Source organism: Psittacula echo (genome assembly GCF_963264785.1).
Source record: "Psittacula echo genome assembly, chromosome: Z".
NCBI classification, from domain to species: domain Eukaryota; kingdom Metazoa; phylum Chordata; class Aves; order Psittaciformes; family Psittacidae; genus Psittacula; species Psittacula echo.
This window is the reverse complement of record NC_137742.1, coordinates 26,881,715-26,908,128: the sequence shown is the minus strand read 5'-3', so window position 1 is coordinate 26,908,128 and position 26,414 is coordinate 26,881,715. Positions and strand designations below refer to the sequence as shown.

Genomic DNA, 26,414 nt, shown 5'->3' with positions numbered 1-26,414 from the left:
TGTTAACACATAGGGCTACTGCCGGTGGCTAAAGCTTGTAGTTACCGTGCTATATGTTACTGTTCCTCTTCACAGCACTGTAGTAAAGGGTTGCTGTGTCTTCCGAGAATATGCTGATATTGACGACAGTGACCCATTTTAGGGAAAAGTCCTGCAGGTGTCTGTCCCCAGGAGGGAATCTGCATCCCTGGGGCAGCTCATCACCTATCAGCACTGAGGAGCAAAAGCCCAGGACTGCATCTTCTCCTGCCCCTGGAGAGAAAGAAGCAGCTGCAGACAGAGGAGGACAGAACCTGTAGCTCTTCCCTGCTCACACACAAAGGAATGGAGAGGCAGAGTGCAGGAAGGTGCATGCCCCTCCATGCACTCTCCACAGAATCTGTGCTTCACTGCCTTTACAGTGGCACAGACTGCTGGTGGAAGGGGAGCCAGACTGAGTTCCCTTTTCAGCTCCGCTTCTTTGAGTGAGCTTGCAAAATTTCCATAGAATCATAGAATGGTTTGGGTTGGAAGGGACCTTAAAGTTGAATCTAGCTCCAACCCCCTGATGCAGGTAGGGACACAGTCTAGAGTGCAAAGTATTCCACAAACTTCTGGGAAAAACTGGGATAGCTGGCATTGTCCACACCAGTCAAAATCTGACTGTAAGAAAAGGCCAAAGATGGGGCTTATGGTGTGGTTAGCAAGCAATCCCAGCAACACCTTTCTGTCTGAGCAATACCTACCAAGGGGAATTTTGTTGTAGGGCGTTGCTATCAGGAGGCTGTTATTCACAGCACTCACAGAGTATACCATGCAAATGCAGTCTAACCAACCCATGGTAAATTAAAACACAGCTTTGCTGCAGTGACTCATTTTTCAAAGTTATGAAATGAAAGGAGTTTGGGGCAGGAAAATAAAAAGGACTTGATTTTGCTTTTTGGTTGATTTGATAAAAGGTTGTTGTTTTCAGTGAAGTTACTCTTGATCATATTGGTGAGATAGACATTGGATTTGTGGGCTGATAAATGCATCCTGCTTTTCCTCAGGCAAAAGAAATAACATTCGCCTCTTGTATTTAATATCTTTCTGTTTTCCAAGCACCACTATTTCTTGTATTGATGAGTAAAAGCACGAGGTTAACATTTGATAATCTATTTCCAAATTATTGTAGATGTGGGTTGTTTTTTTTTAACAAAATAGAGATATACAGAGAAGAGTTCTATTCTAGCTGCCATGATTATTATTTTCCTCAAATCTATTTTAAGTTAAAAACGTAGCATGTAGTATGGATAATTTAAATAATTTCTAGGTATTTACTTTGCTCTAATCTGGGAATGCAGCATGTTAGATTTTTAGTGTAGTTTAGAAATCTTCGGACCAATATGAAAGGACACAGAAACTGTTGAGCTTCCTAAGAGCCTAGTATTTTTTCTTTTTTTTTTTTTCTTTGTACAGGCTTATTTATACATTCTTAAACTGGTTTTACAGTAAATGAACCATGAATAGAGGTAACTGTCTTCAGTAGCTGCTTGTCAAGTACCAGATTTTTAAGTCTCTGTAAAATGTGACCTCTGAAGTAGTATATTCTTACTGCAATGAACTGGGATTTACAGATATTGCTTCCAATAATGCCAACATAAACTTACCAATCTACTCGTAGCATAAAGTGTTAATATTGAGGTCAGAGTGAAGCCTATGACTGGCTTTGGAAGGGATATAAAGTTTGGAGGAGTATATTTTCTTCATTGTGGAGGGATTTGCAGGTGTAAACACCATAAAGAATGTATATCCACTGGTTTTACTGGGAAAAAAAAAAAAAGATGAAACACTTCAGGATTCCACTGACAGCTTCCAGAATCACTCATGCACTTCAATTGATCATGCTAAAATTAGTCACGTGTAAGGAGCTGGTTTCCTGTGAGCATAAAATTGTTAGGATTTATACAGTTGCAACTAAAGGCAGTGAAGGCTCTTTAGGAGTGGAAAAACTGGCACATGTGAATATCTTCCAAAGGATTGACTTAATTCTTGGGCCATGCTAAATATGTATTTCTGAGGGCAGAGTCTGCTTCAGTACATTAACTGTCCCTCCTGGAAGTCCCTGTTTGATTTAGTATGTGCTGCTCACTGTAAAGCCTTCTGCTTTAGTGGGCATCAGTCAGGGAAGGTTGCAGCAACATGACTGCAGGAGCATGACTTAAGCATGTCATAAAAGGTGGTGTAAGTATGCATGCATGTGTTTTAAATATTCCCTCTTCCCTCCCTGTCCAGTGAATCCATGGTTGTCCTCTCACAGACAAGGTGCCAGACAAATACCAATGTTACAAAATGAATCTTTAATTTTCCATTTCTTTACTTCCTACTCCAGCAGCAGACAGACATTCCTCTCCTTTGCGCCCACTCCCTCTGCCCCATTCCAGCCTTCGCTCGTGCTAACACCACTTGCTTGTTCCATCTCTCTAAGTTCCTTCTGAGCACCACATACATGAGGAGAAGCTGAGACAGCTGGGACTGTTCATTCTGGGAAAGAGAAGTCTTGGGGGCATCTCATTGATGGATGTAAATGCCTGAAGGGAGGGTGCAAAGAAACAGAGCCAGGTCCTTTTCAGTGGTGCCCAGTGACAGGACCAGAGGCAGTGGGCACAAACTAAAACGTGGGAGGTTCCCTCTGAGTCTCCATGGGAGTCTCCATCCGTGGGCATACTAAAAAACCACTCAGATAGGCCCTTCCTGAGCAACAGAGGGGTTGGACCAGATGGCTGTTCCAACCTCAACCATCCTACAGTTCTGTGATTCTGCTGTCAGATAAAGCGTTATTCTCCCCACTTCTCTGTTGCTTTTCACAGCAGTCCACGTAGTTTCCCATCCTGCAGCTTTCACTCCTTTCAAACACTCTGGCACTGTGCACAGGCAGGATTATCCTCTTCAGTGGTGATCCTTCCCCATTACCCAAAACCAACCAAGAGCTGCATTTAGCAGACATTCTCCAGAGCTGTGATTTTTTGTTCCTACAACTTGTTTTCTGACATCAACTCAACCTAAGCAAGGGAAATCCATGTAAGGATGGGCAGGTGCCTACAACACTGTCTTGACAATGGAGCAATGTTGTCAAAGTATTCAGTAGGATAAAAAACCTGAAAAAAGAAACCTGAGTGCTGGGATGTTAAGGAAACTTAGATATTGATGGGTGAAATAACTTATCCTTGATACCTATTCAGAAAAATGGACCTTGAATAGCTAGTAACACAGTTTAGGATGTGACATGACATTTTCACCAAGCTCAGTCTACAAAGTCAAAATACTCTTTCCTTTATTAAAATGTTAGGTGCTGTTGATACCTGGGGTGGGTAAATTCCTATGAAAAAAGTCTCAAACTAGATAGTCAACAATCCCTAGAGGTCTTTTGGGGCAATGTCATTTACACCAATGTATGCGTCCCAAGTAGCATTCCTGAACTCCTGGCTTTGCTGCACATCTAAGGTGTGGTCTAGGGCAGGTAACTCAAATCCCCAACTTCAGTTTCCAAACTGTTAACAGAAATTAAAAGGGACTTGAAAATATAGCAAGGAATACATACAACTTCTTGCTGTTTTGTTATTAAATGCAGTTTTAGGATACATTAATATGCAACTTAATGTATTATGCCCTGGGAGACTGGGAGGTCTTATCCAGAACTGCAGGCTGAGCAGCAAGAAGGACTGCATAGTTGGGTGATGAAGTGCAGTCTGCCTCATTTCACTGGTATTAAGCCCGTCTCCAAGGTAGTCCTCAAAGACAGCCACCAGCAGAGCAGTATGGTAGGATTTGAGTCATGACTTGGGTTGTGAATATCAACAACTAAAAGGAAAACTAGGGAGGTTTTCTCTGGTAACTGGAAAACCATAGTTTGTCAAATAGATTGATCTCAGCCCAGCAGTTGAGAGATGAGTGAATGTCCGTATTGCCATAATTAGAATAAGCCATGGTCTGGATCGGCAGAGGCGAAAGGCTCAAACAGTCCTCTAAATTGAGGTGTTTTGGCTGTGAAGCCACCACTTCACCACTTCTACTAACCCATGAAAGCAATCCAGGAGCCTTAGGAACCAAAATAACACTTTCAAAGAACTTTGTCATTCAGCATCACAATCCTTGCACCAACTGTGCTTCACATTTATAGTATTTTTACATCACTTCCTAAAAACTCAGTGGAGAAACAGTGATCAAACATCAGGTAGTGCTCCAAGGAGAAGAAAAGGTGTATTCACAAGTGTTCATTGGTAACTGGGTGTCAGATAAATGCTTTATTAGGCAGGCAGCATGCTGCTTGGATGACATGACCAATTCTTGAAAGATTTACAATGTGCCATTGAAAACAGGGAGATTTAAACTAGAATCTTGCAAAGACTTAAACCCCACATGTTTAGCTTTACACCTCATAGGTAGTGTTGTTTAGGTCAATGAAACTATTCACTGTGGAAAGCTAAGAAGGTGTGTAAATCTCTGCGGCATTGAACATTTTGCTTGATTGTCTCCCCAGGGAGTGGAAACAGGGATTGGCAGTTATCAGACATATAGGCTAAAATAGCAGCTCGTGCCTTTGAATTTTGGCCTGATTGAAAAACAGCATTGAAAATTATGGAACAATCCTGGCCTTTTTCCTAACTTGCAGTGGGTGCTCTGTGGCTCTGAACTCCCCCCAAACAACTGAGATTTGCTCACCCACGGCCAAGAAAAGTACGTGCATTTTGACTGACAAAATAAGTATTTTTAACTGCTTTCAAGAAAAGAAAGGAAAAGGTACTTGTCACAATGGGGACGCGGGGGGGGCGGATGGTGTGATGTTGTGCGTATGGAACGCTTGCGAGCAGACCCTCTGCCAGGGTCGGGAGGGGGCTGCACCACTGGTGACGCTTCTCCTCCTTAGCCCCTGCCCCCGCGGCTCAAGGACCCCGTGGTCGCAGGCTCTTCGTAAGACACTGCCGAGAAGGAGAAGGGTCTGGGGTCCCTCGGGGCGGCGCGGGGGGACGGGGAGGCGCCGCAGGGGCGGGAGCGGCCGGGGCAGCGCCAGCGGTGGGGGGTGGTGCCGGTGTCGCCGCGGGGTGCGCGGCGCAGGGGCGGCGGCCCGCAGCCCGCTCGGGCGGCAGGTGGGAGCGGAGCGGAGAGGAGCGGAACGGGCCGGTCTGCCGGCGGTGCAGCGGTACGGGGAGGGGAAGGGATGGGCTGCGCCCCCAGCATCCACGTCTCTCAGAGCGGCGTGATTTACTGCCGGGACTCGGACGAGTCCAATTCCTCCCACCAGACCACCACCATCTCGCAGGGCACCACCACCCTGCACGGCCTCTTCATCAAGACAGACGCGGCCGACTCCATCCCCTCCGTCCTCGCCTACCAGAGCCGGCAGCAGCCGCCGCCCTCAGCTGGCCCCCGCCGCAAAGAGCGCAGGGAGCCCGGAGCCTCCGCCCGGGCCAGGGCCACCCGCTGCTGCGGCGTCGAGGCGGAGACCCAGACCAGCAACGCCAGCGTCAAGGTACACCGCTGCCGCTCAGGGAGGAGGGGGCCCCGTAGGTCCCGGTGTAGGTCCCCCCTGCCGGCCGCGGTAAAGGGAGGACGGAGCCGCAGCATCCCTCGCGGGAGGTGATGCTTCCTCGGACGGGATGCAGCTGCGGGGAGCGGCTGCTCTGGCGCCCACTGACTCACCGCAGCTGCGGCGGCCAGGCCGGGCTGGCACCGCTGCGGGGGGGCCGCGCCGGGGCGCGCCTGATCCAGAGCACCCCGGGAGGCAGTGCCGGGCCCCTCGGGCTGCCCCGCGCCCGCAGCACTGGGGTGGCTCCGGGTATCCCCTGTGCTGCGATCGCTCCCGGAGTTACAGCGGGGGGGGCGGAGGGGAGGGTTCGTTTCCAGGTTTGTGGCTGATGGCAGGGGTTGGGCGTCTGGGAGAGGTGTTAATGTGGCGGAATGAAATCTCCCCCTGCTCAGTTCTCAACAGCATAAAGCCCGTACTTGCTGTTGGGTTTTCTTCATCCCCTTTTTCCCCTCTTCCTCCTCAGTATCTGGTTAAAATGAACTGTTGCTGCGAGGCGTGGAACCGAACCGCTATGATCTGCACACAGGCAAATACGCCTCGCTGGTGTAGGGCTAGGAGATGCTCCCGGGAGGGGCAAGCAGGGGCTGTGCCTGTAAGGTCTTCTCATCCACATCTGGAAGGCTGTGTCCCCCTCTCAGTGAATAAGGCAGCACTGCTGTAGCTGCACATCAACTTCCTCGCTGAAGTTTAGTATTTAAAAGAGATGACAGCTCTGGCAGGTTGGGGGGAGGGGGAAGGTGGTGTATTTATTTTTTTTCCTTAGTATCAGGGCAGATTTCATTAATTCCCCGAATATTTTCAGATCAGAATCAGATTTTACTGTGTTGCCATATTCCAAATCTTATTATGAAAACAAATGGTGCCTTGTGATACCACTGCACCTTGGGTTACTCTTCTGTTGTACTAATAAAGCAGGATACCATGTCACACAGTAATTCCAGGGGATTACATGCATCCTGGTATTTTGTTAGACTATAATTAAGAAATTAATAGGTTATATAATCTTACATAATTAAAAAAACCAAACAAACCAATCCAAAAACAACTCCAGACATCATCTAAGGAAAACACAAGTGAGAGACGTCACAGAGAAAGTAAACCCACTTTTTTGGATTTAGGGATTTATTTGGGTTTTTTTCAGAGTAGAAGACTTCGATGAAATACATTGTGGTTGGTTTGTTTGTTAATGTAGAGAAGAGCGAAATAGAAATTCTTGCACAATTCATTAAGTTGAGATAAGGAAAAAAAATATTTTTTTTTAAGTGGCAATGCCCCTTTCTGTTCTTATGAATTGTTAATAAACAATAGATAATAATCTGGGATTGCATCAGGTGCTCTTATAAACAAACACATTTGTCAGTTTTCTGGTTACTAAAAGTGGACATATTTTAGATATTTTTGAAGTTCATAATTGGCACTGTAATATTACTTTGAATAGTTTCAGTTCTTTTAACAATTTCAGAGTCCTAAGCACCTAGGGGGAATTATGTGGGTTGGGTTGTTTATTATTTATTTATTTATTTAACAACTGCTTCAGTGATACAGTAGAAATATTTCCATTCTCATGAGATTTAAGGTCTGTAAAATACGTATTTTTTTAAACCAAGCTGTTGCCTCCATTCTTGCTGGTATTTCTGACACAATTTCCTACAGGTGAATATCATATTTGTCTGGCCAAACAAGGCTGGAGTATTGCAGAACTATCATGGAGGCAAAATAGTACTTGATACCTGATGGGCTATAAGAAATTGAAAATAATGGATTTGTGTTCTTTGGTATTACATGATAACAATCTTTATTTCCATTGAAGTTCAAAATGAAGAAAAATACTAGTTATTTTGGTGCAGAAAAAGTGTCTAGTAATACCACATGGTTTTAACGGATGTAGTGCTTGGTTGCATGCATATGCTGTGTTGAAATCTTGTGTAACTGTATTTAGGGGACAAAACAAATAAATGGCAAACAAGTTTTAAGGCTCTTGTTGCTAACATATAGCCTGGTGGGGAAAAAAAACCCCAAACAACTCTTTTCAGACTTCTGTTGATTACTTTATCATATTTTTCTCCTTGCAATGACAAGTGCAGCTAGTGTAATGGTTTGGCTCTTCATATGCTGTGTTCTTTGTGGAAGAGAAAAGCCTGTCCATGAAACTCTCTCAAAAGTCAGTCACACTAGGAACAGGTTTTGACAGTTTTTAGTTTTTTCTATAGCAAAATAAAATTTCAAAGTAAAGCTGAGAAATAAGAAATACAATGAGATGGTATCTTTTACCAATGTTGGTATGTCTTAAGTTCCAAGGTGGAAGCATTGAGGAGAAGAATGCACCCCAATATATGAAGCACCTAGCTGTTATGGGGGTTTTAGATCTGGGGGAATAGGGAAAAGGATGCAGCTGCCAAATACAAATTGCTATGGAGAGCATTGAGAAATCCAGAGTTGCATCAGGTTTATGGGTTCTGGAGGAATGCAACTCTAAGCATTGCCTTGATTTCAAATACAGTTCTTCTCTTTAAAGCAGTATTATGTTTAGGAAAAGTCACTGTACTTCTCACTTCTTGTTTTGTTTGAAGTATATTGCTTTTCAGCTGGCTGCTAGTATGTTCTGCAGAACATGGAACGTACCAGATGTAGGATAAACTTGGAAAATAAACCTCCCAACTCTGTAACTTAGTGTGATCAGGGTCCATTACACAACTCAATAGGACACCTACCTAAGACATCGAAGTCCTCTTGAACATACTCTGGGGTTCAAAAGATTTGGGCAGACCAAATAGAGTTGAACTATGATACAGTGCAAAGCATTTTTAATTTAAGTTAGCTATTCTCTGAGAGATGGTGGCCTGAGCAACTCTTACCATAAAGAAAATTGTTAGTAGAGGGATGCTTTACTTGGAAGAGCCCAGACTTCTTGTATTTTAGTGAATACACTAGAAGGACTTTGTCAAAGGATTTGTGGCTCTGTATCTGACCTTTCAGTTTCTCCTTCAAATGGTGCAGGTAACTTCAGCAAGCACTGTAGACGTGCTTTTAAGTAATGCTGGACAGGAGAAGTGCTACTGAATGGAGAAAACTACTTCTTCAGAAAATAATATATCAGCTGGCAAAGGAAACCGAGCAGCTTGGTAGATTAAACTTATTTGGTGTTGAGTCACACAACATTCTGGACTTCCACAACTGTTCTGAGTGAGAGGCATTTATATCATAAAATATAAAATGCTTGCTTCTTTTTTTTCCCTGCCTTCCCTTGGTAATAGGAAAAGAGGGGTGTTGGCAGCTTGTCAGAGAACAATGAACCTCAGCCATTTCAGCACTGAGAGTCAAGAGGTGCCTCAAGGACCCATGCACCCTGCTAAGTCCTCCAGTAAAAAGTTATTTTGGAACATTTGCTTTCAGTGCCCAAAACACCAAATATTTGCAGGTAAACTGAGCATTGATAATGTCTGTTTTCTACTTTGCATCATTCGCTATGTGCAAAATAGACCTGAGGTTTTACTGTCTGAGGAGCTCGGTGTGGATTTTTTTGACAATTTCTAATACTCCATGGTCATACTGAAAGTAGAGCAGAGAGATTTCAAATAAAACTGACCTGAAAGACATAATGAAAGCTGAGAAGCTGTGTCATATACCATGGGGAATAGCGTATGCTCTTGGGAAGAAGGGGTAGGTTTGAATTCTGGCAGCTGAGAATGCTTAATGATTGTTAGGGTGTGATACAGAAAATGGGCACATAGTTTCTCATTTCTCTCCTTCAGCTGAGGAATAATCCAGTCATCTATCATCCTTTAAGTGGTGGTTTAGACAGCAGAGTAATTGAGCAGATTAAGGTTGTGAAATTAAGCATCACACTTGCCCTGCAGGGAGTCTGAGAGAGACAAGGCTACCAAATATCTCTTGCATGCATTTCCTTTCACGTGGCTTTAGTGTCCCCTCCATGCCTTGGACATCTGTCACGTTCAGATGATGAGCTTGCTGTATTTGCTGTAATGAGCATTTGAGCACCTGACTCATAAAAATTTTCCTGTTGCTGGTGGGGTCCTTCAGCTTCTCCATGAGTTTGTTATTTCACGCAGGTTGCTGTACCTCTTCTACCTCCATGGTTTCCTAGATGAGGTATTTGTACCAGGCTGGATTATACAGCCTAGGCATTCCTGAAGTAAGGAGTAATGCAAGCACATATTTTTAATAACTTGGTAATGTTCTGCGAAGCAGTTCATAATTTTGTGTAATGATACTTAAAGCCTGCAGAAGTTAAAAGGAGTATTATTTATACCCTAAAAGAGATCATAGTAATTTCTGAAATGCTGGGTGCTTATAGAAAGCTTGCCAGATTAATGCAAGCAGAGCTGGGGACATCCATAAGCCTTAGTCCTATGTGCAAAAAAAGCAGCAGAGCTGAGGGATCTGGTTTGGTTTTGTGTTTGGCTTTTTTGCTCGGGCTTTTTTGTTAATTTTTTGTGTGTGTGTTTTGGGTTTTTTGGTTTTTTTGTTTTTTTGGTTTTTTTTTTATCAAAATCTTCATAGCACAAGGCAGACACGCTATTTGCATGAACACTGTAGTCCCATTTTGGATTATCTGCGTACTCCCTCAGAAGTATTGCTGCTTGAAAAGTCAAGGCCAGAAGAGTAAGCTTTGGTGAAAATGTAAGTAGTGGTGTGACGGGGAATGAGAGATGGAAAAGAAACCATGCTTTGGGTTAAATTTTCCTCTTACACCACCTCCACTGCTGTCAGATCTCAGTGTGCTTTAGTTTCCATGTTGATCATTCTGTGCTTTTATTTCCTGTCTGCCTGTTGGTCACACCTCTTATTTTTAAAAAAGATTCAAGTCTGTCTCCATTATAGGCTTTTTTTAGCGTAGCCCAAAGTGAAAAATGCATGGTGTATGTGAAACCTGTAGAGTTATCTTTAATGTAACTTTCCTAAAATTGCCTTCAGTGAAGGCTGTATGTGCCTGTGTGGTTGCTAGGAAATAGCATGTGAAACGTTTTATGGTGTAGCAGAGTTTAACTCTTTAGGGGGAGTATTGTCATGGTAACCAAGCCCAGTATTTTCAGGACTTCAAAATAAGTCAATAGCAGTGGGATTATGGCTTCAGAAAATCAGCAGTTGCCTTTACCGATGTAAAGATAAATATGCCATTATCCCATTGTGGAACACAGCCTGTGTGTTTGAAGGGCATGAGCTTACAGTAATAACTGACACCTGATGATCTCTTGTGTAGTACTGTCTCCCTCTGGCCTAGTTTAGTAGGTGCATTTCTAGACCAGTAAGTGACCAGTCTCACCAGGCAGCAACAGCTGATTGTCCCCTTGCTTCTCTGAGAGTATCTTTTGTGGGACAATGCTCACAGGCCTTAAGGTATGCTGAGCTCATTCTATAGGAGCTTCCACAGCTCCCACAAAACACTGGTGCTTTTGGCTTGTGCAGCTTGAACCAGCTTTCCTTTTGTGTAAGAAACAAGTGCTGTCAGAGATAAGTTATGAATTCCAAGATGGCAAGCTGCACAGCCTTCTGGAGATAGTGTCAAGTGCAGATAACTTTTTTCACTTGAGAAAACCATTAGCCCATTTGCTCATGAGCTTTATTTTTCTCTTGCAGGTCAACCAGTTTTGTCACTGCCCCAGCCTTCAGCATCCAGTTACTTACAAATGCCTTTCTTTCACCTGTTAAAAGAACAAACATGTTAGAGACATTCTGTTCCTTTGAGTTAGCTCTGACACTGCCAATAGAGAGCAACTGTGGAGAGCTGTTTAAAAAAAAAAAAAAAAAACCCTGTGTATCTCTACCCACTGATTTGGCCATCCAGTGCCAAATATTTCATATATTGAATATCATAGAATCGTAGAATAGTTAGGGTTGGAAAGGACTCGCCATGGGCAGGGACTCCTCACTCTAGACCATGTCATCCAAGGCTCTGTCCAGCCTGGCCTTGAACACTGCCAGGGATGGAGCACTCACAACCTCCCTGGGCAACCCATTCCAGCGCCTCATCACCCTTACAGTAAAGAACTTCTTCCTCATATCCAATCTAAACTTCCCCTGTTTAAGTTTGAACCCGTTACCCCTTGTCCTGTCACTACAGTTCCTGATGAAGAGTCCCTCCCCAGCATCCTTGTAGGCCCCCTTCAGATACTGGAAGGCTGCTATGAGGTCTCCATGCAGCCTTCTCTTCTCCAGGCTGAACAGCCCCAACTTTCTCAGCCTGTTTCCATACAGGAGGTGCTCCAGTCCCCTGATCATCCTCGTGGCCCTCCTCTGGACTTGTTCCAACAGTTCCATGTCCTTTTTATGTTGAGGACACCAGAACTGCACACAATACTGCAAGTGAGGTCTCACGAGAGCAGAGCAGAGGGGCACGATCACCTCCTTTGACCTGCTGGTCATGCTCCTCTTGATGCAGCCCAGGATACCGTTGGCTTTCTGGGCTGTGAGCGCACACTGCTGCCAGCTCATGTTCATTTTCTCATCAACCAACACCCCCAAGTCCTTCTCTGCAGGGCTGCTCTGAATCTCTTCTCTGCCCGACCTGTAGCTGTGCCTGGGATTGCTCCGACCCAGGTGTAGGACCTTGTGCTTGGCTTGGTTGAACTTCATGAGGCTGGCACTGGCCCACATCTAAAGTGTGTCAAATGTAGAATATAGAAAGGCTAGAGCTTAGATTTATGCTGAGAGACCCCACAGCTAAGCATTGCTACTTTAAAATCAGTCTCAATTTTAGACTCTTAATAACGTTATTCACTTTGAAAATACAGAACAAATTTTGGTGTACATTTTCAATTAATTGATCTCTTGTCCTGGATTGATCTCCTGCATCTGGAGAGGCAGTTTTCATCCTAAAAGGATGTAAAAACTGGAACAATGTTAGTTGGTTTTATAGCATGGAACAGTGGAACAGGAATTGCAAAAGTCTGGGCCACCTGGACTCCGGCGCACAGGAATCACAGAGAATGCAATGAAGTGTGAGCATGTGTATAGGTAGTATGAAATTGTTTTTTAATAAGAAATCCAAAGAAACAACAGTTGGCTGGGACACTCTGCATTAGTAGGGTCAGTAACATCCACTGTAGGGAGGTAAGGCAATGAGCTGAAATGGGCAGAATGGAGTTTTGAAGCAATGTAGCTATTGGAAAACAGCTATTCAACAGCTATTTATAAGTCTAGGACAAACTGTGTTCTCAGACAGTTTGCATGTAGAGCTGTAACCTGTTAGATTTAATTACAATATATTTATTTATATTTGAAGGGGTGAGGTCCTATTCCTTTCCAGTTTTATGAATGTTTTAATCGACATAGATATATACTTACCAGCTGCATATGTTTTAGGGCTATACAAAATCAGTTTAATCAAATATGGAATTAGGCATGAGGTCTCTGAAGTTTGCTCTGGAGCTGCTTCCAGCCCTCTCTTTTCCCTTTGTTTTTAGGTCAGCCATTTTGCCACAGGGACAGAAGAAGAGGCGTTCTTCTTCCCACCTTCAGATTTGGAAAACTGTCTAAAGGCACTGTGAATGCCAGTATTGCCAATGATTATCCTTCTCTTACAGTTATATTTAATAAACATTGAATACATTTATGAAATGCAACTGATCAAACCATTGTATTAGCCAGAAAACCAAGAAATCCCTTTTAGAAAGGAGGGGGGAAAGGAGGCTTTAAGTTTTCTGTGTGTTTATTTCCAAAGTGAATCAGATTTCTTTTGAAACTCAGAGCCTCCAGGGTAGCAGGTAGCATGGTGGCTAGGGTGATTTTTGGAGATGAGACACCCAAGTTCAATTCTGTGTTTTGAAGAGGCTCCCTCAAACAAGTGCCCTGCCTTCTGAACAATTGACTATTGTGGGTTTCTCTTCCTCTTGGTTCTGAGACCCCCTCTCTGAAATCCATCCTTTCCAAAGAGTCTCATCCTGATGAATCACTGCTTCCTCCTGTCGCACAGGCAGCCTTTCCCTAAACAGCTGCTTAATTATATTGGGAAGTGCCACAAGGTTTCAGGGAAAGGTGGTATTTATATTTCAGAATACAACGATTCACATGTGCTAAATGGTGAGGGCTGTGTAACTGCCACGTTGAACCTCTTGCCATGGCCTCATTTCGGGCTGCTTCCCTTTGAGTCAGACTGCAAAGTGAGGGAGGCCAGGATAGCAAGACACCTCAGAAGTCTGACTTCTTACTTTCTCGTGAACCTTGAATATGGTGCAGTGGGCTACATCTGCTGGACAGCGCTCCTGGCCCCATGGCGCTCTGCGTGGTGGCTGGAGTACACTGGTGAAACCTGGGAAGTCTTTCAGTAGCTTTGTTCTGGAGGCTTTTGCAGACATAAAAAAAGGTCAATTAGAAAACTGTGGGTTGATGATGGATGAGGTGAACACCTGAGATGAGCTAAGCAGAGAAATACAGCATTGTTCAAGTGAAAAGTAATCATTCTAACCTAAGTTGAGGTGCTTGTGGAAGGAGCATCTGTTATGGGCTGGAGGAGACAGGGAAGGAAACTTAAACCAAAGAAAGTGGGGCTGAAGAGGCATGTGAGTAGAAACACAGAATCATAGAATAATTAAGGTTGGAAAGGACCTTAAGATCATTGAGTTCCAACCCCCCTGCCATGGGCAGGGACACCTCACACTGAACCATGTCACCCAAGGCTCTGTCCAACCTAGCCTTGAACACCACCAGGGATGGAGCATTCACAACTTCCCTGGGCAACCCATTCCAGTGCCTCACCACCCTTACAGTAAAGAACTTCTTCTTTATATCTAACTTGAACTTCCCCTGTTTCAGTTTTAACCCATTACCCCTTGTCCTGTCACTACAGTCCCTGATGAATAGTCCCTCCCCAGCATCCTTGTAGGCCCCCTTCAGATACTGGAAGGCTGCTATGAGGTCTCCACGCAGCCTTCTCTTCTCCAGGCTGAACAGCCCCAACTTTCTCAGCCTGTCTTCATACGGGAGGTGCTCCAGTCCCCTGATCATCCTCATGGCCCTCCTCCGGACTTGTTCCAACAATTCCATGTCCTTTTTATGCTGAGGACACCAGAACTGCACACAATACTCCAAGTGAGGTCTCACAAGAGCAGAGTAGAGGGGCTGGATCACCTCCTTTGACCTGCTGGTCACGCTCCTTTTGATGCAGCCCAGGATACTGTCGGCTTTCTGGGCTGTGAGCGCACACTGCAGCTGGCTCATGTTCATTTTTTCATCGACCAACACCCCCAAGTCCTTCTCTGCAGGGCTGCTCTGAATCTCTTCTCTGCCCAACCTGTAGCTGTGCCTGGGATTGCTCCGACCCAGGTGTAGGACCTTGCACTTGGCATGGTTAAACTTCATAAGGTTGGCATCAGCCCACCTCACAAGCGTGTCAAGGTCCCTCTGGATGGCATCCCTTCCCTCCAGCGTATCAACCGAACCACACAGCTTGGTGTCATCGGCAAACTTGCTGAGGGCGCACTCAATCCCACTGTCCATGTCGCCGACAAAGATGTTGAACAAGACCGGTCCCAACCCCGATCCCTGAGGGACACACTCGTTACTGGTCTCCAGCTGGACATTGAGCCATTGACCACAACTCTTTGCGTGTGGCCATCCAGCCAGTTCTTTATCCACCGAGTGGTCCACCTATCAAATTGATGTCTCTCCAATTTAGAGACAAGGATGTCATGCGGGACAGTGTCGAACGCTTTGCACAAATCCAGGTAGATGACGTCAACTGCTCTACCCCTGTCCATCAGTTCCGTAGTCCCATCATAGAAGGCCACCAGATTGGTCAGGCAGGACTTCCCCTTAGTGAAGCCATGCTGGCTGTCACCAAGCATTTTGTTGTTCTTCATGTGCCTTAGCATGCCTTCCAGGAGAATCTGCTCCAAGATTTTGCCAAGCACAGAGGTGAGACTGACTGGTCTGTAATTCCCCGGGTCATCCATTTTCCCCTTCTTGAAAATGGGGGTTATATTTCCCTTTTTCCAGTCGTCGGGAACTTCACCTGACTGCCATGATTTTTCAAATATGATGGCCAGTGGCTTAGCAACTTCATTTGCCAGCTCCTTCAGGACCTGCAGATGGATTTCATCAGGTCCCATGGACTTGTGCATGTTGAGGTTCTTAAGATGGTCTCGAACCAGATCCTCTCCTACAGTGGGCCTAAGGTCCTCATTCTCACAGTCGCTGCGTCTGCCTTCCAAAATCAGAAGTAGAGTAGAAGTGTTTGGAATGAAAGAAAGATTTGTCTTGGTGTCAGAGGATGCCAGTGACACTTGGAAGTCTTGAGGAGATGTGATTGTCTGAATCTGGTGATTTCTGTCCAGATCTTATAGCTACACAACAAAAAATATAGCTTGCAACTCAGTGCTAAGAAATTTTGTGGATTGTAGCAATTGTCTTGAATATGCTATTTCTGGATTTTATTTGAGGTAGTCTTCATGAGCTTCTAAAACAATTCAATCATACATTGGTTTCACCGCAGCAGGAAATGCCTACATGGTGTTCTGTGCATAGAGTTGTAGTAATGTATCCACTGCTGCCTAAAGTCGCCTTATAGTCTGTGGTTTTATTTCCCACCCCATCACAACAGCAGAGAATGCCTATGTAATTTAATACTTTTGAGCAAGAAAGAAGTATCTAAAATTTGTCTAAACAAATTGAAGTCTACTAACCATTTTGTTTGCCAGTGCAAACTCTATACTCTTGAAAGGAAGAAAATTCTTGGCTTCACATGGTTTTTCTGTTTTTCTGGAGTACTGCTCCAGAGAAAGCATGCTGGTTTGTTGTGGTATCATGATAGCTGGGGGAAGAATGCTGGTAGCTAAATCAGTGCTTTTACTATAAGACAGGAAAGGGAGCTTGCTGGGAGAGTCTTGTCCTGCAGAGAGCTTTGACAGAAGAGGGGGCAGAAACTCCAACCCCTCCCTCCCTCCAAGAACAAAGCAAAAAATCCCCAAACAAACAAAAATCCCTGCCAAAACAAAACAACAACAACAACAACAAACCACCTCCAAGCAGGGCATAACAATCAATCGAGTTTATTATAATGTGGAGATACTTCTGACACAACTTTGTGAAATAACAGCATGCACGCCTATATTCCAAGCTCAGATAGGATATTGCCAGGAGAGGATTCAATCTATAGTCGGTTAGAGCACAGTCTTATCAGCTGTGGGTCAATGCATGGGAGTGAATTTAATCTTAATGGCACTTTTTTCCTTTCTAAAGTGACTTTGTATAAATGTCACTTTATTTGGCGCTACTTTCTTTGGTACATTCTAGCATTTTGGTCATTTCAGTGTATAATCTGATCTTTCAGGTGGGCTTGGAGTAAGAAACAGAGCTTGTTTGTTTCTCATACCATTAGCAGATTGAAAACTCTGAGTTTGATGTTACTAAAGACTCAAGCTCAAGATGAGTTGTGACAGTCTTAAAAATAATATATTTAAAATTTCATAATTTTCTGTGCATTCTAGTGCTAGAGATACCAGGCTTTTTCTTGCAGGTATGAAGCCAGGTGTTTTAAAAAAGTGAATTACCATAAAATTATTTATAGCATAAAAACTAGTGGGACTGATCAGTGTTGCACTCAACCAGAAAGCATTAGGATAACCATAGCATAGTGTGGGTTGGAAGGGACCTCCAAACGTCATCTAGTCCAATCCCCCTGCAATGATCAGGGACATCTTTGGACTAGATCAGGTTGCCCAGAACCACATCCACCTGGCCTTGAATGCCTTCAGCGATGGTGCATCCATCACCTCTCTGGGCAACCTGTGCCAGTGTTTTACCACCCTCACGGTAAAGAATTTCTTCCTCACATCCAGCCTGAATCTCTCCTCTTTTAGTTTAAAACCTTCACCCCTCAGTCCTATCACAACAAGCCCTGCTAAAACATCTGTCTCCATCTTCCTTAGAGGCCCCTTTTAAGAACTGAAAAGCCACAATAAGATCTACCTGTATCTTCTCTTCTCCAGGCTGAACAACCCCAACTCTCTCAGCCTTTCCTCACAGGGGAGGTACTCCAGCCCTCTGATCATTTTTGTGGCCCTCCTCTGGACCCTCTCCATCAAGTCCATGCCTGTCTTGTGCTGAGGACTCCAAGCTGGCTGCAGTATCCAGGTGGGGTCTCACCAGAGCAGAGAGTCAGAATCACCTCCCTCCCTGCTGGCCTCCCTGCTCCTTTGGATGCAGCCCAAGATACAATTGGCCTTCTGGGCTGCAAGTGCACACTGCCGGCTCATGTTCATCCACCAGTACCCCCAAGTGCTTTTCCTGTGAGGTACTCTCAATCCCTTCATTCCCCAGCCTGTATTGATATCAAAGGTTGCCCCGACTCAGGTGCAGGACCGCGCACTTGCCCCGTTGAACCTCATGAGGTTTGTGTGGGCTCACCTCTCAAGCCTGTCCAAGTCCCACTGGATAGCTTCTCATACCTCAGCTTGGTATCAACTTGCTGACAGCACATTCAATCCTACTGTCCGTGCCATTGATGAAGATGTTAAACAGCACTGGTCCCAGTACAGACCCCTGAGGGTGCCAGCTGTCACTGGTGTCCATCCAGACATTGAGCCATTGATCACAAGTCTCTGGATGTGACCTTCTAGCCAGTTCTTCATCCACCAGTCAACCCATCAAGCCCATATCTCTCCAGTTTAGAGAGAAGGATGTTGTGAGGGACTCTGTCAGAGGCTTTACACAAGTCCAGATAGACAACACCTGTACCCTTGGCAAGATCCTGCAGTGAATTAGATTATATATTGCTTCTGGGGGTTTGTGCCCTCACAAATGTATGTGGAAAAATCTTGTGTGTTCAGTGTGTTCTTAATACCTACCATTTTTTCCCAACACATGGTTCTAGAGTTTGGGAATTAAAACTAGCAGGTGGTGAGAAACTCTTTTTAAAAACAGTCTGAACCACCAGTTTTAGACTTTTGACTTACATTTGTTTGTTTTTTTCCTATCTTACCAACTCAGAAGCTTCTTTTTTGTCAGTTTGCAGATATGTGTTAACTGGAACAGCCAATGCACATGAAGATCTTTCTTGGCCCTCTGGCATTTTAGTGGCTTAGAAACTATCCATACAGTTCAAAGAGTTCAGTAATGAATCATCTTCAAAGAAGGGAATCGTTTTCATGGGTTCCACCGGATTTATACAAAAGGCTATTTTTAGATCAAGGATTTCCCAGCCCCCCCCCTTAGAACTATGAGACATCTGTAGCCTCGCCTTAGATTTGAAAAATCTGCTGTGCTGAAAGTAACTCCTTTAAGGCCATCTTTTCATGTTCACTTTGTTGTGATTTTTCATTTGATTGCGAATTATCTGCCAATCGCTTAAAATTGAAAAGGGCTCTATAGTCATGTAGCTCACATGTCAAGTCTTACCAGAGAACACTGTTGCATTGTTAATGGGGATGGTTGCCTGTGAAAGGATGACCCTTCATTACCATGCTCATGCTTACTCTTTGGTGTCAGGACATAATACAGTTTAACTATCCAAGTCTGAGAAATGTGTATGTTTTCAAATTGGTGTTTTATGATAGACATACAGTTTTTGGCATATAGCATGTTAAACAGCTGTTGAGTAAAGAATTCCTTCAACATACCCTTGTTTTATTTGGGAACTCATGTAGGACAGCTGCACAGGATCCACTGGAACAAAATTAACAAAATGAAAGAAAATGGAGGCAACTTGCTCACAGTTGCAAGGTGTTTCAGTTTCTGTTGCTGATGTAAAATGGATACAAGATAGATATAATCTTCTTTGGGCTAGAGAGCTACTACCACAAGATACTGTCATTGAGCAGATTTAGGAATATCTGGGTGGTTAAAAGCAGCTATAAACTTTTGTGCACTTCAGAAATTTTTAGGAGAGAGATCAGGTCAACTCTGATTGTGTGCACACATTGTAAGAACATTTAACAGAGCTAGCTTTCTAAATGAACATCAGAACATGAAGTGTGATTTTCTTTTAAGGCATTCTTAAGGTACAAGGAGTACTCAGGATTTTTTGTGTAACACTTATTGAAGGAAGAACAGCATTTTATATCAAAATCTAATGAAAGAGCTCAAAATACAAAACACTCTCTCTTACAGGACTCTTACTTTCCACTCGTTCTTTTAGCAGAGGATCACTGAAGAGGATAGTCTGCCTTCTTGGGATAATAGGTGATTCTTTTTTGTGTTTGTATGCTCACTTGGTGTAAGATTGTCTCCAGATTAGATGAAGCCGTATTCTGATATCTCCCCTCTAGTTTTGGTTGTTTGAGTGGGTTTTCTTCCCCCCATTTGACAAGTTGCAGAGGTGTTGCCATTGCTGAGAATGGGATCAAAGCAGGATACATTTAAAAGTGTGGACTTCCTGCTTCTTTTTGATCACAGTTCTATCAGCTCATCCTGTGTCTATCAGCCACCAAGTCTCTTCATTCATTCTTTGATGAACATTCATTCTTACTCTGGAGGAGAGCAGTTCTATCTGCCTGTTCCAAGTACTATCACAACTGATAAGTATCTGAAGACAGTAGGCTTATCTTCTTTTCTGCTACCAGCATGTATGCCATAGGCAGGAAAGAATCATGCCACAGATGTGACTTAAAACAGTACTTTTCGTTGCTGCCTATCATAGGATTAAGCATAAAACAGGAAAGATAGTCTGCTGTGTACCCTCTTTAAACTCCTTTCAAACTTTTGCTGCATATCTGCTCATAAATCTGCTTAGCAACTGGCCTGCATACTGATGGAAAACTAGTGGGAGTTGGATTTCCTGCTTATTTAGAAATGTCACGTCAACAAGAAAAGTATTTCAAAGATAGCATTCTGGAAAAATGTTTCAACATCAATCAGAACTAACTGTAGTCAATCTCAGATTCTGTTTATATTTTGATAAAAATGTCCACCTGATTTACTGCTTCTTCATAAAGCTTTACTTCTAATAAATTAAAATAGTCTGGTGTCTTGAAGGATCCAGCTGGAAAATTTATAACTGTCTGGCAATGGTAACTTTGATCACTTCATGCTGCAGTTGGGAGGTCCAAAGATGGATTGCCGTAGAGATACCCACATAGAGATAACCACCTTTAAATTACTAAAGCTCAAGGGCTAATGATTACAGCAACATCAGCTGTAAAACACACACTGGGAAGCTGGCTAGTTTCAGCAGCTGGCTGCTCTGACTATACCTAACTACAGCCCAATGATGTATGCTTTTGAGGCTAGAAGCATAGGACTGAGATCTCGTAGTTCTTGCTGAGACACAACCAGCTTTGTACTAAGGGGCCTGGCCAGGTACCTAAACGCCTCGGTTGTGCCACTGTTGTAGAGGACAAATAACTGGCCTTGGACAACTGGGTCAGATCTGTAAAGGCTCAGTGGCTCCACAGATGAGATTGCAGTGCTTGTTGCTGCTCTTCCTTCTCATCTGGTAACTTGATATATTCTTTTTTTTTTTTTTTTTTGCAATGATGTATTTTGCATCTTTGTTAGAGGTTGCACTGTTAGATCAAATTCAGGGTGAAAAATAAAATGAGTGATTATTTACTCTTCTAACCATCTGCCATAAAACATCATTTGTATCGTCACAGTTTGGGCTTTGCTGTCTGTGTTTAGTGCTTGCAGATGTATTCAGTGAGCACATATGGAATAGGGAAATCATTCCCTTTGAAGGAAAAGATGAAGTGGAGCACTAAGGTGAAGAATTTAGCAAGCTATCTTTAAATAAATAACAGTTTCTGACTTGGTTTGCATCTGAGTCCAAATCAGTCAAAAGAATCCAAGCAAGGTTTTAAATTAGACTAGCAGGCTGTTACTTGATCCATTGTCATTATGTTTCTTTTCATGGAGAACCTAGTCATATGAGGAAGCATATGTGTTAAATGCTTGCTTGATATTACTGTCAGCAACAGAAAAGTAAAGTGAACAACAGTCAATCATGTATGTTCTGCTGTACATAAAAATTCATGGAGACTTTGGTACTACTTCAGGCTGTACACGTTTCATTGATAAGTAATAATCTCAGACAGAAATGTCTACAGTCTACCTTCCAACAGTAGCATAAGACAATCATTAAACCAAGCCATCTTAAGATAGATGCTGTTGCAGTTGTTTCATTTTCTGAGAGTTAGTCTTTTCGGTAGATCTCACTTATAAATCCTTCCCAAGTACAGTGTATCTATTCTATTTCTGTACACCAGTTGCAGCATCTTCACTGGTCTTGCAAGGATATAAAATAACTTGTGGTGGGTACAAGTGAAATTACTGTGTTCATACTATAGTTACTTGAACCTGTGTAAAATTTCATTATAGCGAGTGTCTTAATGCAACAAGGAAGAACTCAATTAAAGTAACAGGCATGCACGAGAAACTGGGGAATAGTTCTTACTTGCTGTGAACACAGGTAAGGTTTCTATTCCAACATCATATATTCACTTTCGTAATCTCATAACATGATCAATAACTTCAAAATCATACATTTTGTTCCATGTAGAAATAGGGTAAACTTTTTTCAAATCTGATATAAGCAAGGTCAATTTGAAAGTTGCGTGTCTGAAGTTCTGAAATGGTCTGATGTCTTTAATGCTGTGGCTTTTGCCTTCCCTGAGATGGCTGGATGCAGAATTCCTACTTTGCAATAAGGATTGCTGTGCCATCACAGAGGTTGTCTCAGTGTCGCCAAGTGGAAGCATGCTCCTAGCTGACTCTTCCTGGGCTGGATGGATAGTTCCCAATCTAGAGATGAAGATCCCATTCTGGAGAAAAATGGGAAGTGTGCACAGAGATGCTTTTAGTTACCCTTTGAAAACTTCCAAATGTATATTCCTTAGCTGGCTCATGGTAAGTGTTTTGGGGCAATCATATTTTAAATGTGGTACAAGTGACTGAATAATGGTAAAATATTTCTGCATACATCATGATTGAAATTAAAATAACGGATGAGAGAACGACTTTTTTTGACGTTTTTATTCTAAATGGCAAAGGAAACTTTTTTTTGCTATTTTCATAAAGTGAAATATAAAAATGCCAGTTAATGCAAACATGTTGCGTTGGAACTTTTATGGGAAGAACTGTATCTGCAAATATATGTACCTCTTTACTGGAAGCAAAGAGGAATTAAACCACAAGAAATTTCTATAACATGAAATATGAAGCATAAGCCAGCACTCAGACTTTTATGGAAGAATGTCACTTTTTCAGCATTTTGTGTGTATTCATTACATATTTTAAAAAAATTTGATGCTCAAATGGGTCAACAGTGCACGCTTCTGTAAATTCCATACATTTCTCATAACTAACAAAATTATTTCTCACCTCCTTTCTCATCTTACTGCTAACTTTGGAGAGGGGGTGGGGAGTGTTTTCCTAAAGTCTCCCTAAAATCAAGTTATCCTAATTTGGATCTGAGAAGCAGCATTCTCAGTGTCTGTAAGGAAAAACACCTGATCAAGATTCATGTAAGTGATATATCAAGGCCACTTTTCTTACAGAAGGCAAACTCCCATTTCAGAACAGATCTGTCTTCAAAACGAATTAACCATGCTGCCTGTTAGGCTATCAGAGCCTAAACTATCTGGCTCTAGGATAGCCTAGGCTATCCTGCCCTAAAGGCTATCAGAGCTGTTGTCTCAGACCCACTGTGGATTCAGGGAGATGTTGATTTACACTAACTTTGAAAGTACATCTTTATCTGCCTTGATGACTTAAAAATGAGTTTTCTTTATTTTTAATTAAAGTTTTCTGAGTAATCTGTACCTGATACATGGCAGCTTCAGTGAAAAACATAATGACTGCAAATTACAGAATATGTCAGGCTATGCCTTGCTTTACAATTATATGTATAAAAGGAAGATAGTATTCCATGAACCACGTAACATGAGTTTGCCAGGACACTGAAAATAATAAGTGAAAAAGAGATCTTTTGAAGACTAATAGATCAAAAATTACTTCTGTGAATTTGGTAAATCTTTAAGGCCCACAGTGGGGAGTGGATGCTGGAGCTTTCATACATGCTTGTGCTGGCCTTGTATGTATTACACAGTGTTGACCATTCTCAGAGACATGATGTTAGTTTGGTGGCTTGATCTGACCCAGTGCACCTGTTGTGTGTTTGCAATCCTGGCCTCCATTGAAGCCTGACTTAGCAGAATGTTTAAGTGCATGAGTCAAACCATCCAGCTTGACTGGAAAAACCAGAGCATGACTTTGACTTTACATTTCCTCTGGGTCATTACACTCAAAAGAAGTCTAAAACAGCCTTGGGGTGGTTATAACCTGTGTCTGGCAGCTAAATATAGAACAATTGGTTAGCTCCAAGTCACAACAAAAGCCTAAAAAGGAAAAGTGATATTTCCCCAAGAAGAGCTTTGTATGTGAAAATTTCTTGTTCTGATAATGTTATATGGATCTGAAAACTTGGGGCCTAAATTCTGTTAGGAGTACTAATAATTTGCACTACCATAACTGAAATAATTCATGATGCTGTTTTGTTACTCAGTGTGGAGGATCCAGCTATCAGTACTGCGTTATCCCTTCATCACAAGGTTTCTGTAGATGAGACCAGTAAGTTAGTCAGACTGTTTTATGTGTGCCCAGAAATGGGCTTTTATGTTCAATGACTGAAACAATTACAGACATTTCATTACAGATGTATCTTGTTAGGATGCCTTGCGGCCTGTCAACTCTCATTTACTTTTGGGGAAGCATTTAAACTTTAATAGTAACTTGCTATGTGAAGTAAAATGCAATTTCTGAAATTACTATGAGCTGTCAGTGTGCCCTTGCAGCCAGGAGGGCCAGTAGTAACCTGGGGTTCATCAGTAGGAATGTGGCCAGCAAGTCAAGGGTGGTGATCCCATCTAGTTGACCCTGGTGAGGCCAGATCTGGAGCACTGTGCCCATTTCTGTGCTCCTCAGTACAAGAAAGACAAGGAGCTACTGGAGAGAGTCCAGCAAAGGGCCACAGGGATGATCAGGGCTCTGGAGCATCTCTCTTATGAGGAGAGACTGCGGGAGCTGGGCCTGTTTAGTTGAGAGGAGACTGAGGGGGGATCTCATTAATGCATATAGATATCTCAAAGGTGGGTGCCAGGAGGATGGTGCCAGGCTCTTTTCAGTGGTACCCAGGGACGGGATGAGGAGCAATTGTCATCAACTAAACCACAAGAAGTTTCACTTCAACACAAGGAAGAACTTCTTTACATTGAGGGTAGCAGAGCACTGGAACAGGCTCCCAGGAGGGTCACGGAGTCTTCCTTTCTGAAGACATTCAAAACCCGCCTATATAACCTGCTTTAAGTGGCCCTGCCTCGGCAGAGATTTGGACTAGATGATCTCCAGAGGTCCCTTCCCACCCTAATGATTCTGTGATTTTGTGGAAGGACTCTTGGTCCAGAGAGCTGACCCCTGAAACTGTAGGAAGCCACTTTTTATAGCCCCTTTAACTTCATCCAAACCTTGGAAAAGTTTTTTTCTCTGACTTGACTGATGGGAGTCCTAAGCTGTCATTTATGCTTTTTCTGTTGTATTCAGCTAAGAAGCTTTAAACATATAGCAACATACATAAGAACATAATGTGGCACTTCACATTGTTTGAATTTCAGCCCATTTCTGCAACTATTGCCCTCAAGGTTTTCTATTACCCTACCTACCTTGCAGTTCTTTTATTCACCCCATTTTCTTCAGCTTATTTAATAGGATTACCTGTGGCATGCCAACCAGTGCCTTTCAGCAGTCTTGGAACAGGACAGGGTTATTAGTTTTCCTTTCTCTAGAAAATATTTTTTATTATTTTATACATTTTTATCAGCACCCATGTCAGGGTGACCCAGTAAGTTTGGTAAAATGAAATTGAATTGCATCTTCTGCTCCATATAACTGTATGTCTTTATTCTTCTGTACAACTCTGGCACAGATTTCTAGCATGAGTGCCGATATGATGGGCCTATTATTGCCTAGACCACTTTCCCTGCTCTCTGAGCAGGTCATTTCCCCCAGCTTATGTCAATCAAATATTTCTCAGCTTCTTTGAAAAAGAAATGTTTTATTTGAAACAGAATGAAAATTGAATTTAGCAAGAAATTTATAGCTATGGTTTTCTATATTGTGATATGAACTTGTGAATAAAGACAATATTAGCAGGAATTGCCACATATTTCTCTATAGAGCCTAACCAAAGACAGTTGTAAAATAAAAATATACATATAAGAAAGATACGTAACAGAAGAGTCCAGGAATATATTGTTCTGTTGTAATCTCATGGGCTGTAATATTAGATTGTGAATAATGCATACATAAACAGTTCTTCAATGAAGCTGTATGGAATACTTAATCTAATCCACTAAAATTAAGAGATCATGCCCTTTAAAAGCTTTGTTGTGAAAATTTTGACAGTGAATTGGAATTCAAATGTTTAATGACTTTCAGAGACAGATTTTCTAGATAAAGGTTGTTGAAAAGTGTCAGGCTTCGAACTGTCCATGTGAGCTCTTAGAGAGAAGATTAATGTTCTCCTGCACTTCATATACAGATATGTATATAATTCCTGTTGCTTAATAGTTGCTTAATTGTGCAAAATGTTGAGCATTTGCACCATGCTACCTTTAACTGTGTAAGAACCCCTTTTCTTCTCCAGTAATACTGCTCACAAAACAAAACTAAACAGATTGCTGAGTTGAGGCTGTGGTGCACAGAATTTGCTGCTACAGTATAAGGTGCATTGAAAATAGGCAGCTGTAACTATTCTCTGGGTAGAGTAAGCAAGACAGTTAACACTGCATTTGGTGGCCAGAACTTCCGCTTTTAATTCTTGAGTTTGGAAGTTCATACAGTGCACATGTAGAAGCCATGGTTGAAGATCAGTTGCCGAGACATTTGCGAGAAAGTTGTGTTTCATTATCTGTTTGGCGAATAT

At 42.8% G+C, this 26,414-nt stretch overlaps 1 protein-coding gene across 1 annotated transcript in view; it reads left to right on the top strand.

Moving 5' to 3' along the window:
- Positions 1 to 5,176: 5,176 nt before the first annotated feature.
- Positions 5,177 to 26,414, top strand: part of PDE8B (phosphodiesterase 8B) — a gene marked incomplete at its 5' end in the record, with an annotated part of 80,320 nt that continues 59,082 nt past the window's right edge. Inside the window, one exon of the mRNA XM_080638282.1 lies at positions 5,177 to 5,488. Within this exon, the coding sequence (XP_080494408.1) occupies positions 5,177 to 5,488 (312 nt within the window). The remainder of the gene's footprint in view (positions 5,489 to 26,414) is intronic.